The sequence below is a fragment of the Choristoneura fumiferana genome, chromosome 22 (assembly GCF_025370935.1).
Source record: "Choristoneura fumiferana chromosome 22, NRCan_CFum_1, whole genome shotgun sequence".
Lineage (NCBI taxonomy): Eukaryota > Metazoa > Arthropoda > Insecta > Lepidoptera > Tortricidae > Choristoneura > Choristoneura fumiferana.
The window spans coordinates 3,768,012-3,785,596 of NC_133493.1; the positions used below are offsets into that span (position 1 = coordinate 3,768,012).

At 39.1% G+C, this 17,585-nt stretch overlaps 1 protein-coding gene and 1 long non-coding RNA gene across 5 annotated transcripts in view; both read right to left on the reverse strand.

Annotated features, from left to right (window-relative positions):
- Nucleotides 1–1,909: 1,909 nt before the first annotated feature.
- LOC141440547 (uncharacterized) lies at nucleotides 1,910–8,115 on the reverse strand. Its single transcript, XR_012452719.1, has 4 exons — nucleotides 8,030–8,115; nucleotides 5,603–5,751; nucleotides 4,809–4,895; nucleotides 1,910–2,003 (listed from the first exon to the last, which is right to left on the reverse strand). It is a non-coding gene; the product is annotated as an uncharacterized lncRNA (long non-coding RNA).
- Nucleotides 8,116–15,227: 7,112 nt separating this feature from the next.
- The window catches only part of LOC141440477 (cell adhesion molecule Dscam2-like), a 140,844-nt gene continuing 138,486 nt past the window's right edge, over nucleotides 15,228–17,585 (reverse strand). For all 4 annotated transcript variants that reach the window (XM_074104997.1, XM_074104995.1, XM_074104996.1 and 1 more), the window contains 2 exons: nucleotides 17,208–17,288; nucleotides 15,228–15,987 (listed from right to left, as the gene is read on the reverse strand). In XM_074104997.1, the coding sequence (XP_073961098.1) occupies nucleotides 15,959–15,987; nucleotides 17,208–17,288 (110 nt within the window). In that variant the 3' untranslated portion in view covers nucleotides 15,228–15,958. The remainder of the gene's footprint in view (nucleotides 15,988–17,207; nucleotides 17,289–17,585) is intronic.

Sequence of the window (17,585 nt, forward strand, 5' to 3'; positions counted from 1 at the left end):
AATACTGCTGGCACCTGTGGGACGGTTCCGCCAAGTACCAGTTGGCCGCGTTGGATTCGGTGGCGCGCCGGGCCCGAAGACTCTTTGGTGACAGTCCGCTGATTAGGCAGTTGTCTCACCGCCGGCGAGGAAACGATTGGCTATCGACTATTTTCTCGCCCAAGAAACGAACAAAAGATATAAGATCCTGTGTGAGTAAAAGAGACATATATCTTAATAGTTGATCGCTGGCGGTTCACACTGCCGGCGAGAACTCGCTCTTACATCTTTTGTCGCAGCGATAAGAGCTATAAAACTCGCTGGGCTATAAAACTAGCTCAGCGATACTCGCTCAGCGCTGTTAGCTTGGCGGCCGCCCGGCTCGAGCGAGTGGAGCGAGTAATCGCCCGTCGTGCTCGAACACTCGCTTTTCACTGCTCGCCCACTCGTTTCTAGTTACTCGCTCTGCTCGCTTGTCGCTCATCGTCAGCGGTGGGACAAGTGCCTTCGGAATAAGTTACAGTTGCTTGTCTGTCTGTTTTTTTACCGGATACATTTTGGTTAGTGTGCGCAGGAATAATATGATCTAATTCCTCTATCTCCATTATGCCAACGTACTTCCAGGCGGGGGGAGCGTCTTCACCTTTATGTAGTTAGCGTTCCATTGGCCCGCACAAAGCGGTTTGCTTTATATTTCATAATGCGAACTGCTAAGGTATGTAATTCGCTCCCGTCGTCTGTATTTCCGGATACATACAATCTAATACAATCTAGGGTTCTCACTGGTTCCGTAACAGCCTATTCCCTCTATATATATATTAATATTCATCTAATCAATAATTAACAATGTAATTTACAATGTTAAGTAAAACATTCCTGAGAAGGAACTCAGCTTTGAGTTTCGGGCATTGTCCAAAGAGTAGAGACAGAATTGTATGCAAGCATCGGCATTTTCGTAATTTATTGAAATTAAATTTGAAATTTACCATAATTTGAGATATCGGTTATAAAACATAATCAATTTACTAAACTTCTTTTCTTTAATTTTGGGCCTACTGTTTACTTTCTCTTTTGGTTTATAAGTGTTAATTACATTTAAGAATATTAAAGGTTTAATTAATTTTAATTAAGCTGGAGCTTAAATTTCGGGTTTTTTATTGAATCGTGTTACTGCAAATATTGTAAACAAGATAATTATTATAACACTTTGTTTTGAAATAGGTAAGTTAAAAAGTAATATTATGTCTATTATTGCCAAAGAGTACAAAATAATAACAAGGTGTAGATATTATTTTTTTCAGCGTCTCCTGAGATTTAGGGCTTCCATAGGAACATAGAATTGTATACCTAGTCTATATCGCCGGCTGACAAGCAAAACATACTCAAATTTCTGCCACTGCTCTTCCAAAAGCCGTATCTAGTTAGTAATTTCATACTGAGATACGATCTTTATTGTAAGTAGGTATTTGGTACTTAGTGGCTTTTGCTTGTCAATCGACGATATATTCCAGCTTATGTATGAAATGTGGATTCGATTTGTAGCATTCGAAGATGGCGGATGTAGACAATATCTAATTTTGCTATTTCTGTTTCTTTGGCTAGTTGAAGTATAATTTTGATAGTGTTTTATGCGGGTATTAACCTTAACAGTGAACAGTGATCCCAAAATTCTATATTGCTCTCGTGTCTAACATTTTTTAATGCGCAAGTGGTCTCCACGTGGTTTCTGGAATTTTACTATCAAGTTGCAAAAACTACAATTACCGTACAACGTCCCTCTCAAAGAGAGTTTACCTTGACACTGGCGAAATTGTCCTATTAATTAGGACAGAAAAGCCAAATTTTAAAAGAGAAGACGAAGACGTATGAAATGTGAAATGCAATAAACGATTTAAGAAAGTAAAGTTTATTCTGAATAAATACATTAAACTTTATGTAAAATAAGCATCAACAGTAAATCTACAGACGCTTTTAATTGGGGTCTTCTTATCACCACAACCCTGGGCATTGACGCAAGAGCATTCCTGTAACAAGGATAGAAAAAATAATACATACATACATACATAAAATCACGCCTCTTTCCCAACGGGGTAGGCAGAGACTACATCCTTCCACTTGCTACGATTCTGGCATACAACTCTCGCTTCCTCTACATTCATCAATCTTTTCATGCATGCACGTCGGTTTAGTGTACTCCTGACCCGACCTTTCTTCAGAACGTCCCCGATTTGATCGTGGTACGTTCGTCTAGGCCTTCCTAAAAAATAATAGTAGACAAATATCACGGGACACTGACACCAATTTGACCCAGTCCCAAAGTAAGCAAAACATTATGCTATGGGTACTGGGCAACGGATTTATAAACACACACACCCAGACAGACTCGACCCTAAGACTCGAGAGCAAACATTCGAGTTTTTCATACTCTGCCCCGACCGGGGATCGAACCCAGGACCTCTAGCTAGTACCTAGTCAAGTTCTTTAACCACTGGGTTACACTGAAAAAAAAGGGTTCGGCTTAGTTAGGCTACGTAACGTTAAGCCAAAATTTACTAATTAGGAACCAAAACAGTGCTAATATTGAAAAACTGATTTTGTAAGACATCACCTAACTTTTAGCTACTAATAGGCCTTAGTTTTGTAGTCACTCAAGTTATGTTAGAAGCAACAATTTTTTTTGGTGCTGTTAGCAATATTTTTTTTCATTTTATCCGGTCATCAAGGATAATATTAACATCGGCAGTACTTAGATAAAAACACTGACCGTTTACTAAAATTACTAACCTATGTGTTCTGAGGCACCTCATGTACTAGACGGCCACTGTGACTACCATGACAATGAGGGCTATCGCGTATGAATTCGCCGCAGGAGGCGCTAGTGAAGCGTGAGGTCTCCGAAATGTCAAATCTCATAGTATTTGGGTGAGCAACGCGGGTTTATTTATAATTAGAATATTTTTGTGAATATTTTGCAATACCTGAAAATATGCGTTCCGGGGCAATAAATGTCTGTGTTTTGAGACAGTTTTGTCTTTCGGAAACTTTTGTCCTCCCTTATTTTCCGAACAAAACGGGACTACGCAACACTGTGGTTGCTGGATATTTTTATGATACGGTTTTAAGATGTATTAAATATGATTTTAATCTAAACTTCGTTTTCACGCCCGTAATAACACTTTGAAAGTCACACTTAAAAACCTCACGCAACAGTGGCGTCATCTAGAAAGACAAAAAACGATAGCCCTCATTGGCCACAACGACCAGATTAACTAAAGAAGCAGCCAGTTGGCCATTGTGGCCATCGATATCTATGTAATGCCGTAAGGTACATAGATGCCAATGGTTGCGGCCAAGTGCGCGACGTTCATACGGTTTATTTAGTTAATCTGGTCGTCGCGGCCACTGGCCCTTGTCGTGACCATCTAGTGCCTTCTAGTGCATCTAGTGTCAGCCTGTTCCTTTTGGAGGCATCGCATCAAGAAAATGTTTTAAAGGTTATTTATTGCCACGACAGCAGTATTTTTTTTCCTTCTTTTTACACTCTGAGCCACGTCACTTCCTGCTTGTCTATTGTTTTACATTTTTCCCGTCTGACTGGGGCAAAGGAACTGGCTCATGCATACATAATCAACATTTGGGCTCCATAGAAAACCAGCGTTACAGCACATAACGTATGTCAACACGCTGAGTGGAGGCCCTTTTTGGTGTCCTGTCGTATCACCAAGTAACTTAGTTTTAGTGCTAGTTGTAGTCTTATTATGTGTAAGGTGGTGGTGCTTATGGAATCAAAATAAATCTCTCTTTCTTTCTTTCTTTCTCACTCTCAAAATGGGCATGGTCATAGGTTGAGAATCAGTGGTGAATCTTTATAAAACCTCTCGTGGAAAGACAGTGGTGGTTTTCCCTTTCCCTTCACACAGCAATGACCTTAGTCACCTTTTACGATAGGTAGGTATCTATGAGAAGAAATCCGTCCTATTGTAAAACCAGGCATGAAACGATACGGACTCTTGTATCAGGAGATGTAGAATACGCTTTTCCTTGGCCAGAAAGGCCAGAGATATGACATGCAATATAATGTCTCAAAGTGTGAAAGGCTGTCTAAGGCTGTGGCTCCACTGAGGCGGAGACGAGCGGAGCGGAGAGGAGACGTGTAGCGATTGACCAATTGTGCGTTGACGTCTGATGGTAATGAGGCGGAGCCGAGATGTGGATTCAACTAATATGATTGATCGTTTCCTACACCTCTCCTCTTCGCTCCGCTCGTCTCCGTCTCAGTGAAGCCGAAGCCTATTCTATGTTATAGTCTGACATCGGCTATAACTTCGTTTTTTTTTTAGCATTTGAAAAAGGGTAAACAATCTTGACGAGTATTTTTATTGAAAAACTTAAAAAAAACAGTAACTATTAATAATTATGATAACAAAAAGCATGTAAATGATCATATGTCCTTCCTGATTGTTATATATATTTGCTGTGACTTATTTTTCAAGTGTTTTTCAATAAAAAAACACGTCAAGATCGCTTACCTCGTTTCTAATGCTAAAAAAAACGAGTAGGTATAGACGAAACGAGTTTTTCAAACAATGAGCAAAAAGGACCCCGGACCTAAAGTATGAAAAATGTGGTTTCAGTTAAATATGCTGAGATTTTGGTATGTTATAGATTTCAAAGACCTGATCAAAAGTCTCTAAAAAACTAAACTCTGAAAGGGACTCGGAAACAGAGGCAGCGCCCTTAGAGACTTTTGTTTAGGACTTTGAAATCTTATTTAACTGAAACCAAATTTTCCATACTTTAGGTCTGGGGTCCTTTTAAAGAGTACTTACACTTCTGGTTCGAGTCACTGGTTTTGGTTTTGGAAGTTTTGGAGTTTGACATTTGTTAGCATGGAAACAAGGACTGCATGAGTGTACCTGCAAACATGCCATAATGCATTGTATGTTTTTGTATCATCATCATCATCCCAGCCTATACACGTCCCACTGCTGGGCACAGGCCTCCTCTCAGAACAAGAGGGCTTGGGCCATAGTTCCCACGCGGGCCCAGTGCGGATTGGGAACTTCGCACGCACCATTGAATCACTTCGCAGGTTTGTGCAGGTTTCCTCACGATGTTTTCCTTTACCGCAAAGCTCGTGGTAAATTTCAAATGTAATTCCGCGCATGAATTTTGAAAAACTCAGAGGTGCGAGCCGGGGTTCGAACCCACGACCCTCTGCTTGAGAGGCGATAGGTCAAACCACTAGGCCACCACGGCTTCATGTTTTTGTATGCTCACAAAATATTAATGAAAATAACGGTTTTTAACCCCCGACGCAAAAAGAGGGGTGTTATAAGTTTGACCGCTATGTGTGTATGTGTGCGTGTCTGTCTGTCTGTTGCACCGTAGCTGTAAAATGGATAGACTGATTTGAATGCGATTTTTTATTTGATAGCAGGTTTTCTAGCAATGGTTCTTAGACATGTTTAATCAAAATCGGTTCAGCCGTTTTTGAGATATTGAACTTTGAAGTGACAAAGTCGGGGGTTTTCCAACTTTTTGTTGGTAAGGTTATTAGGGTTTCGTATTCACGTGTCCTTCAGCATCACCTAAATGAATATAACTAGTTCGGTAGTTTTACCCTTTTTCGGCGTCTTCGTATCCTCAGACATATCGGCCTCCTGTAGCGTCCAGAGCATTGACAGTATGTGTGCTCGCGGCGCCTCCGCGCTGAAGCTTGTAAACGGCTGCGTAGGCAGCAACAAGTGTGGTAACCCGAGCAACCCGTACCTGAAGTAAGGTTTTTAGCGAATATAGCACGAAGAACAGACGGCTGTTGGGGCCGAAAAGTTCTAGAATGAAGACCGCGGATTGGCAAGCGCAGCGTAGGAAGTGCACCGACGAGATGGATGGATGACCTGGTTAAAGCGGGTTCTCACCCAAAATCTCAACTCAACCAGAGTTTTTCCTCAGAGCGAAATCTGCCTGCCACCAACTCCTCTGCAACCTTGTTGCTCTGAGGATGAACTCTGGTTGAGTTCTAAACGTGTCTTACAGCGTGGAGGTGGAGGAGCTGCTTGAACACATTTGTTCCATAGACGTACAGTCAACAGCACCAATATCTGACACAACAAGCGTGGATAAATATCTGATACGACTCTAATTTCTAGGGCCGGATATTTTTGCTGTGGCAGATAATAATGCTGGTGACTGTACGTAGCTATCACAAGGTCGCGGGTGATGTTACCTGGACCTGGACCTGTTAATTTTGTTTACTTAAAAGCTACTGAGAACATGTTCCAATAGCATACTCGTAATACTTTATGCCCTTGTAAAGACGTATGCGAACAGGTTGTCCTTTTCTTTGACGTCACGTGAGGCCAGAAACTACGATTCCCATCTTTTTACACAGCTGCTCCCCGGAAAAGGGTTATTTATGCTTCATTTTCAGCTAGATAAATTAGCATTATCTATTTCTTGGAATACATCTACTTAATATTATAATAATTGTATAAAAATTTGGGCTCCACAGAAAACCAGCGTTGCTGCACACAATGTGCGGCAACACATGCTGAGTGGAGACCCTTTTTGGTATCCTGCCGTGTCACCAAGTAACATAGTTTTAGTGCTAGTTTTAGTCTTAGTTTTAGGTGGTACTTATGGAGCCAAAATAAACCTTTCTTTCTTTCTTTCTAAAACCATGATACTCACCCACCTAAGACGCGAAATCTTAAAACTTTCATGTACAAAGTTAAATCGGACCAAACTAATGCATAGTAATGTTTTAAAGTTTAAAGTACGTCGTTGGCAATCCAAGTTCGTAGATTAGCAAGTTGACTCAAGTAGGTCGTGTCACGACATGATTTTAAACTTGGGAAGTCGAAACTACTTCTTGAGTACACATTGAAAGGTGGAATCGGTCTAGAAACGCAGCGCACACTTTAATAGATAAGCAGCTTTGATTACTTATAGATAGACAAAACATTTCGAAGCAATACCTAGGAGCAATTTGTGATGTTAAGTCGTTTAAGTTTCAGGGTGCTTTTCCACCTCAAAAGTACACATTGAAGGGTGGAATCGGTCTAGAAACGCAGCGCACACTTTAATAGATAAGCAGCTTTGATTACTTATAGATAGACAAAACATTTCGAAGCAATACCTAGGAGCAATTTGTGATGTTAAGTCGTTTAAGTTTCAGGGTGCTTTTCCACCTCAAATGTTCTATGCAGCTATAACATCCTCGCACCATAGCTGCATATTTTTTTAATATAAATAGGCCAGCGTTTGACTACAATCACTCCTGATGGTAAGCGAAGAATGTGGGCTAAGATGGAGCACGCTTGCCTAATAAATGCCTACTCATCCTAGATTTGAAAACGGCCAGATTGTAGCGATCAGGGAACACAGATGCAGGCAGGGCATTCAACTCCTTTAGCTGGCCGGAGAGTAAAAAACGAGCGAAAACGCTCTTAAGCGAATTTCAGGGATGTTGACAACATAAAGTTTTTTTTTCGCCTAACACATACAATAAATAAAAAACACGTTATTACAAAAAAACAAAGAAAAATAGAACTATAACTTTGCAAAAATCAGTGTGCCGCAAGAAATACGTTAGAGACATTTTTACATTTTAGTTTGTATTCAAGTCGAATCAGCTGAAACATTATATTGTATTAGTGTGGCCTTTGCGCTACTAAATGTAATGTTGACATCCCATACTTTTGTCTAGGGAATCATAATGAAATTGATTATTAAAGGGTTCCACCTTGGTACAGGAATCAGTTTGTTTGACTGTCACTTCAAAGTAACTTCAAATGGTATTCAGAGCTCTTCTCCTCCTATAAAACTTAGCATGAAATCGCTCCAAAAATGTCACAAACAAACATTCTAACTCTAGGTACCAACAAACATGACATTGTACTCCAGAGCTTAACAACCGTCAAGTTTTATTATGCATGGATACGACGCCTGCAGTGTTTGAACAGACATACAAACTTTAAATTGTATGAACGTGCATTTGCGAAATTATATTTTGAATCAAATATCTAATTGTTTGAAATCAACTTACCCATCTGCAATTGAATTTGGATACTGTAAAATGTAAATTGTTATGGGTAGTCGTGGCCATCCGGAAAATTAGACATTGAGTTGTTTTGGTATGACTCAGTCCGTATTTTGAGAAAAAAATGGTTTTAGTTTTGAAAAAGTATTTAGAGTTGAAGGCCGTCTGTTTACTTTTGAAAGGGGTAACTAGGTATTTTTTACTCTATACATACACCGTGTCCGCATATAAAAAAATCTCTATTTCTTACTAAGAGTACTATAATATCGTGTTTGATAAAGAATCAGTTTTATAGATATTTTGTTGTAATTTCTGATTTAAAATAAATGATAAGTACCGGGTCACTGTTTGAACTATTCCTATGGTAGTGCATGCATCATTTAATCATGTCTATTCTATATCTCGTAACAAAAACATTTCCAAACCAAATTGGCTTCCACCAAGCGCTAATTCCAGCATTCGACACCTAGTTCGCGCCGTTAGGTTGCCACGACACTGGAACTACAAGACCAACTTTAACAAGCAATTAAACTGTACCCTCCAAAGATTAATTATTTGTTTGCCAACAAACAGGACTGCCTTGCAACTAAGCATTCTCGAAGTTTATGAATTAAAAAATATGTTTAGTTTAGATTTTGCATAATACCTACTAGCATTATATTGATAGAATTATATTGATCACCTTCTTTGGTTGTGTTGCTCTAAAGTTGGTGGTGGTGATAAAAGAGTTTGTGGGCATTTCTATCTACCTTTGTACCCTGAGTTTATCTCTCCGATTTTTACATTTTACACATTTTTCTTAATAATTTCCGTAACAAAACGGACACATCCATACAATATTTTGGGGACACATCTGGAGACCCTGTTTTTCCAGCTCGGAATCATGGACTGAGTCTACCTTCCAAATTTTGTTGAAATTGGAGAGATAAACTCAGGGTACAACGCTAGATATAAATGCCCTTGTGTGTTTTGTGATTTGTATGTGTTCTTAGAGTATAGAGGTAGAGGAACTGAATAAACGTAGCTATCATAATTAAGATTGCGGATGCGCAAAGTAATTGTTTCAGTTCATTAATGTTCGGTTGGAAGCAGGCTGCATCCATCGTGAGCCTACGGCTAAGATGTCCTTCCAGTCGTATCCGTCGACGGTGATACCCTGTCAAGATGAGTTAGTCTGGGCTCTTGCAAGGGCGCGAGCGTGACAAGCAAATCCAAACTTGGTTTTGAAAGCCCGTTTCCAAGATCTGCGGGGAAATATGCCATTTGCGCTATAATTGCGCGTTGTTCCAAACTATATAGAACAGAAATGATTGTTTATGGTATTTTTTTATTTTTTTTCTGTCCTTCAAATAAAATGTGATGACTTTTATGCTTAATTCTAAATTGATCCGTTCAATAAACGTGATTTGATTTCCTATAAAACTAAATTTTCTTTATTTGTTCCGCATATTCAATCAAAGTGCCCATAGCACAAGGTCTATAACTAAATATCGTGCAGAATATTTCAAATGGTCCTTCGATCCGGATATGAACCAGCGACCTATGGTGTAATTGTGTCGTATGACTTTAAACCACGTCATCCGTCCATCTCGTTGGTGGACGTTCTACGCTGCTTTTTCCGATCCACGGTCTGCATTTGAGATAGAGATGGGTAAATCCGGATCTGAAGATTCAAAAGAGTCAGATCCTCAAGTGGATCCGAATCCCTCATGACTCCTTTCAAATCTTATCGACTCCGAGGAGTTACTAACTCCGACCAACCTATTGGATCGAGTGACTCGCCATCGGCAATTCAGCACCCACTTCACTTTCGTTCAATCACTTCGTTGTGGATCGGATATGTGCCGTCCCGCTCACGCTAATAGCATTTATTATGAGAGGAAGAGGAATAGCATGATACCAATTTCAGAGCCGCTCCCCGGAGTCGGTTCGCCAGTAATTAGTATATCCGAAGTGACCCACAGATTCAAAACTATTAGCACGAATCGGTACTTCAGTACCTCGGTACCGAACCGAGCCAGATCGGCCATAAGCAAACTAATAATCGCTCGAAAGAACCGGAGTCAATAAAGGAGCCGGAGTCGATAAGCGGATTCGGTACCGATACCGGAGCTGGATTTAGTGAATCAGATCCCTTGTCGGAGTCGAGATTACCCATGTCAAATTTTGGCACTTGTTAGCCATCTGTTCTCCATTCTATAATAACCTACCCATTGCCACTTCAACGAGCTAATTCGCTTAGCTATGGCTTGATGACCTTATCTTATTACCTATCTCCACATTTCTGATTAGATCCCGTAGAGCAACCCCGAACATAGCCCTCTGCTCTGCGGTGCTTATTAATTTTACGGTATTATTAAAAAAAAGTCATCATCCTAAGGATCAGTTTACAATGCCATATCTTATTTATTTACCTAGCAACATTTTTCTCAACCATTATAACTGTTAACATGATGCTGGAAGACCTTAAGTTATAATCAAAATAGTTTCCGAACTCATCGACGAGCGACAATGGTTGCCCGCGAAATCTGTAGAAGCAACTTTATATTATGGTAGTTCGGAAGTTGTGGGCTTCGGCTGAAGTGTTGGCGTCGGGAAACAATCGGAATGTCCCTGGTTATAGCTACGCGCAAGAAACCAATATTATTATAGTGATACCAATACCAATGTATTATTAGCTTTTTTTAAAGTTTTTTTGTATGTTTTTCTCATATTTTTGTATTTTTTGTGTATAATTTGAATTTTACAGTGCATTAGTTTTGTAACTGTCATGCTGTAATTTTTTATTGATAGATAAATAAATAAATAGTTATGATAGCAACCGAAAAGAACCCGGCTGAATTCAGTTTTTTCTTTATAACAAGCTTTTATTTAGTTTCACGTGTCCCGTTTATCTGTCTGTCTGTAGTCAAATCTTGCAAGTTAAATTTGACCAACTTCCAGTAGTCAGATTGACTTGAAATTTGATGTGCAAAAGTAGTTTGGGTGACAATGCAAGTAAGGTGGACAAAAAGTACAGTCAGCAAAAAAAGCTTGTGTTGAAAATGGTTTTTACCAAAAAAATTTTTCATTAGTGTTCACACGCAAATCATTAGATCCAGCAGTTGGAAAAAGACTCAGAGATGCAAGTCCGGGTTTGAACCCTTTATTTTCCGCTTGAGAGGCCATAGCTGATACCAATAGACCTCCACTGCTCCAAATAACTATTTCAATTAGATTATAGTTTGTTATCTACTCGTTATTGATTAATTAGCAAAGTTGTTCGCAACTTGTAACCGCATGGTTTTCAATGGGTTATCTCTGTTTGCAATCCGATTTAACCCTTTAAGTTATAAATTACTAAGTCTGGTAAATAGCCGATGGTCGGGGGCTTATGTATGTATGTATGGTGTTAAATGTATGTGTAACTTTACAAATTCAATACTGTTTCCCTTAACTACAAATCCGACTTAGTAACGTGGGAGCGAAGAAACCGGCTGGGGGATAAATACCAGAAGACGGGGAGCATCTTCTTGGCAACCGCACATCCTATACTGCGTTTGCCAACCTTGTTGCCAAGTGTGGCGAGTATTGGCAAGCAAGGGAGGTTGTTGTTGTCATAATAGAGTCATGTGGGGTAAACGTACGCGGTAAGTGTACACAATCAGATAAATTTCGGACTGAAATGTATGGGATTGCGTACACTTACCTGTTTACCCCACATGACTCACTGGAGGTCTATGGAGGAGGCCTACCTCCAACAATGGACGTTCTACGGCTCGTATGATGTTGATTATGATGACTTAACTATCATCATCATCTCGGCCTATATGCGTTCCACTGCTGGGCATAAGCTTCTTCTCAGAACGACAAGCTTAGGTTGTTGTTGCCACGTATGCGAGGTGCGCATTTGGAATTTCACACACGCTTAGCATAGCTTAAGTACCAACTTTAATCAAAGTTTTTTTTTGTTAAATCGTACGAAAATACAAACTGAAACATGGATGCACAGAAAAACCCAGAAAAAGAGACCAGCGCTAGGAGTCGAACCCAGGTCCTCAGCATTCCGTGCTGCATGCTATACCACCACTGGACAGGAATCTAGACACAAATATCTCCCATGCACCACACATTACAGCCTGCTTTTTTTCTTAGTCACTTAAGCAGCGACACTTACTTCCTTGGATTTCACGGGATGACCGTAAAAATAACAAATTTGGAGTTGAAATAAAAAATACAAAAAGACTCCAAAAACCAATCTTAATTTGTTAAATCGTGTTCTTAACTTAGCTCTCTTAAATAAGGTTATAAAATAAAAATATTCTCTAATATCGATCAGTTCAAATGATTACAAGAGTTTATACCACACCAATTCATCACATTGGAGACCACGTCTCGGCAAACGTAGTGCAGGACGCCCTCCGGCCAGGTGGAGTGACGATTTGCGAAAGGCTGCTGGAAGAAGCTGGATGCGTCTAGCCGAGGACAGGGAGCAATGGCGCTCATTGAGGGAGACCCAGCCGTGGACTGCTGTAGGCTGATGATGATGATTGCATCAGCAACGCGCACACAGTGCAGGCTCCAAGATTCTCACCAACTATTTCTCGACTTTTCCCACTCCACTATGCTCTCAATATAATTATTATGAAAGTATCTACCCACAGTCATATACTGAAGGTAGAAAATGCAAAAACGGTATATAATTTACATTTTATCCGCGAGCGCTGGGGTAGAAAATTGGCTCCGAAGCTGGTGCCTATGCCATCGCTGCAAAAAGGTTTTTAAATCTTTGTCCCCGATGACATTTAAAATACGAATGTTTTGATTAAACACAAGCTTTTACACGCGGCTTAGCGTAAATCATTAGATTTTAATTTAAAGAACGAATAGTTGGAAAATTCGGAAAATACGACTACTTCCGAACGGTGCTGATGTGTCTCTATTAACTATAAAGATGTTTGTATTAAATAAATAGGGTAGGTATAGTCGAGTTCACAAAAATGTGAGCTACAATTTGAACAAAAAAATCTGAACATCGTAGAGTCGTGTTCAGATATTTTTGATCAAATTTTTGCTCACAAGTTTATGAACTCGATTGTACTTTATGAAGTACACGTCACACTGAGATGTTAATATACAGGGTGTCTCTGACTATGGCTTTAAATTTAAGGTTCGATTCTACTCGGATAACTAAGCTACTTTTGTTTTGTAACATGTCAATTAACTTGAATTTAGATAATTTAATGATCCTCAAAGTTAAATCAGTGTATTGGACATGGCGGTGTTATCGCTGTCTCTTGGTACAGGGGCCTTTAAATAATTTTTGATATTTATTTGACATCTCTTTGATAAACTTTTATCAATGTGCTGTCAAATTTGTATTGTTTCGCATACATTGAAAATTAAATTTAATGTGTATGAAAAAAATTAAATTAACAGTGATCATATTTTTAAAAGTAGCAGAACAAAAGTAGCTCCGTTATGCGAGTAGAATCGAACCTTGGATTAAAAGCTCCATGGTCAGAGACTCCATCTATGTTGCACAGAATTGGCCAAATCAGAAATTTGACCAATCTTCTAAGGCATAGTGATCAAATCACGCAGGATTTTAATAGAGAAATAGAGAATTCTTTAGAAAAAAATGTATGTATGTATGGATGTATATAAATACTTTATTGTACATAAAACACAAAAAAGTAAACAAAAAAATAAAAGAGTACAAAGGAGAACTTATCCCTAAAAGGGATCTTTTCAAGCTAACCTCAAAAAATCAGACATATGATCAAAAACCTAAATACTACACGCTTAAGTTAAGATTTTTTTTATTTGATTTTTTGTTGACACTATATAATACTTTCCGTAACAATTATAAATACATGTCAGAGAAAACAGCGTATACTTATATTATGTATAAAACATACCTACTAACAAAATCAAAAGTTTCAGCTACCTTTGTTCGACTTAACTTTGCATTTGCAATACAATATCTTTCACATAATGAAATGGAAGAATTCTTCACGTCCATATTCCAAAAACGTCTCAATATAACTTTAGGTATGGGTAATATTTCCTAACGGTCCCCTCCGCGCCTGGCAAGTTTCTTCCCAATTTTCCGGATCACAGCACTCTCGTACAAATTGGTAGTTTCAAACTGTTTTATATGAAAACTTTCTAACAGGGATTCTATAGGCCGTAATAAAGTTGAAAGTTGGCTATAAAGAGATTTATTCCGCGAGAAAAATGATTTTTTCCCGCGATTGAATATTTTTATGCACTTTTTTGATCGTTATGGAATGACTGTGGCAAATTATTGATTGATCGAGATTATAAAAACTTGTCCCATTTAATGTTGAGATTAGAAAGCTGGCTTAGTGAGATAAAATTTTAAACTTTCGCGATTCTTACTAATACTTAAGGTTCAAGACAGCTCATTACAGCCACCCGACCAGCACCGCCTCGCCTCGAGTGCTTAGTAGGTATTCTTCATATGGATTTGTATGGGCGTTCGCTCACTACATCAACTCCGTAGCGTCACCGGATCACCTCACTCGCGAGGTTGCCACGCGAGGACCACTCGCTGCCCGCACGCTTGCGATGCGGCGCTCTCAAAAAAGTTTATGAACTCGACTGTACAATTGCGAGCAGGGATTGTGGAGCCACTTACGGTTCGTAATTTGGCCGTATAATGCTACTCTGATTTATTAATGACAATATTTACTACCTACAAGTATGTTTAAATCGGGTAAATTATGAACTGTGATGAGTGGCTCAACAATCCCGGTTCAAAATGGAACCTTTTCAATTTACTTTACAGATTATAAAAACACCAACCTAGCAAGTGGTAGGACCTTGTGCAAGGTCCGCCCGGATTGCTACCACCATCTTGCTCGCTAATCCTGCCGTGAAGCAGCAGTGCTTGCACTGTTGTGTTTCGGCGTGGAGTACAGACAGCCGGTGAAATTACTGGCACTTGAGGTATCCCATCTTAGGCCTCTAGTTTGGCAACGCATTTGCAATAACCCTGGTGTTGCAAATGTTTATGGGCGGTGGTGATCTCTTACCATCAGGAGACCCACCTTCTCGTTTGCCATCCAGTCGCATAAAAAAAAGATAACGGGTAAAATGAAACAAACACGAGTATGAATTCTAACATGAATATTTTTATTTTCGAAATTTTATTTCTATACTTTAATCATAGAAAATAAACATTAAATAATCAGTCTTTTTGAAGATAACATTCTCATCGACTATTTTTTTAAACTACTTATAATATATCTTAAATTGTAAAATGTTTTTCAGATTTGGTATTATATACACATTGCAGTTAAATGATAAAAATCTTTGGAAGTAAATTTAAAAATGTAATTATGACTCTTTAATATTGTTGTTAAATATTATTTCAAGAAACAAAACACCCATTTTATTTCTATGATATTTTCCTTTGCTTACAGATAGCTACTACAAAGAATACAATTTAACCTAACTATCCATTTCAATTCTTTTACTTACTATTGCTGATTTTATAGACAATATCAAAAAATAACGGAGAACAGAAATACATTTTTAGAAAAACATAACTATAGTACAAAATTTTGTTTTAGTAAATTAGTAAAAGGTAGCGCAGATTGTGGACTAGGTAGAAAGTGATCTTTACAATAATGTCAGACGTCATACTAAAAACCAGCGCTGCGGATTGCTGTGTGCTTTTTACTTCTTTCGGCACAATGTTTCTTTTCTCCTCTTTCTTCCTGTTTACTCGTAATATATAAGGTTGTCTGTTTTTTAGCTATATTTTTTTTGTTGTGCCAAATTTTGTTCAATAAATTTATCCTTTCTTTCTTTCTTTCTTAGACGCTGGATAAAAAATAAACAACATTCATCTTTGTGGCATAGGTAGCATTTTGACTAAAATTTGTGAACACAACTAGTAGATCATTTGGAATTTCTTTTTTTCGGCTACCTGTGATGTTGGATTCTGCAGCCTTCTGAAATAAAATAATCATTTTTATTAATTTTATTCGATTCCATCTTTTTAACTTTACTCTTAATTGAAGTATTGTAATTCTAGATAAGCACAGAATATTAGATATCCTTTTGCGTCACTATACTCTTTACGGAATCATGTTCATGGTTGTCAGTTGAGGATCAGTGGTGAACCATGTGGACCTTGACTGCGGGGCTAATTCACAAATTAAAGGTAGCTCAGTGAGCTACGGAGAGAGCAATGCTAGGGGTTTCTTTGAAGGATAAATCCGAAATCACATTATCCGACAAAGAACGAAAGTCACCGACGTTGCTTAAAGAATTCGTTTGCTGAGCTGGTTAGTCTGTTGCAGGACCGATGAACGGTAGAGCAGACGAGTCCTCGAATGAAGACCATGGACGGGAAAACGTAGTTTAGGACGTCCTGAGGCACGGTGGAAGGAAAACCTTAAGTGGGTCGCTGGCGGCGGATGGATGCGAGGGGCTGAAGACAGTGTTGTGGCGCGACATGGAAGAGGCCTATGTCCAGCAGCGGACTGCTGTAGGCTGATGATGATGACGATGAGTGAACAATCATGACGATTTTCTTGAGAAAAGAGTGCAGTGGTTTCCCAATCCTTTCACACCGCCGAGCTTGAGTCCAAAGTTCGTAGATGACAATAAAGAGCGCTGCTGCCCTTTCTTAGTTCAGGTCCCTTAGAGTCTCCCTTCATTTAAACCACGCGGAATCGGCAAAAGCCGTTAGAAGAAAGCTTTCTTCTTCTTTGTCAGAAGTTTCATTACTCAAGGCCGTGTCTAGTCTGAAGTGATGACGGCTCGTTGGACTATGCTTCTCCATGTTTCTCTGAGAAGAAAGCTGTCCATGCAATATGAGTTAAAAAGGCATGGTTGAGTTCAGTTCGGCTCGGCCGATAGATACGGGGAGACACTAAGTCGCCTTATGTCACAAAACCCACGGACAGAGATTATGGGTCCGTCCTTTTTTACAAACAGGCACGGCAAAGGCTCATGACAGCATTATAAACGAGTAAAATTTATTTATTTATTTCATTCATTCATTTTTTTTTTATTTTTTTTTAGCTGCGGGTTCACGGTGGATGCAGGCCGCTGCCAACCGAAGCAACTGGAGGTCTGTGGGGGAGGCCTATGTCCAACAGTGGACGTCCTACGGCTGAGATGATGATGATGATGAACATTTATTTACTAGTATGAACGGACTTACTTCTCGGAACACTTTTTAACGTAGTGGTTCGCGATACACAATCGCTCTCTTCTGACTCTGAGCGCATTTGGAAACTCGTTTCTGTAAATAAAAAAAGTTTAAACGTCGTTTCACACAAAATTATGCTGATCCTAGAGCGACAGATTAAGAGACTTGAAAAGTGGCCACCAAAGAAAGAAAGAAAATTCAATAAGATATTTATTGATGACAAAATAATGCGTATGTCAGGAAATGGTTCCAGATCAGCCAAATGCTGGTCTTGCAAATGGCGTTCTGATCTTTGGGACCGTAAGTATCAGGGTCATCATCAGGGGTCGGACAAAAAGTGCGGATGACGTAAAAATGACGTAATCTTGCACACAAGATGATGTTTTTATT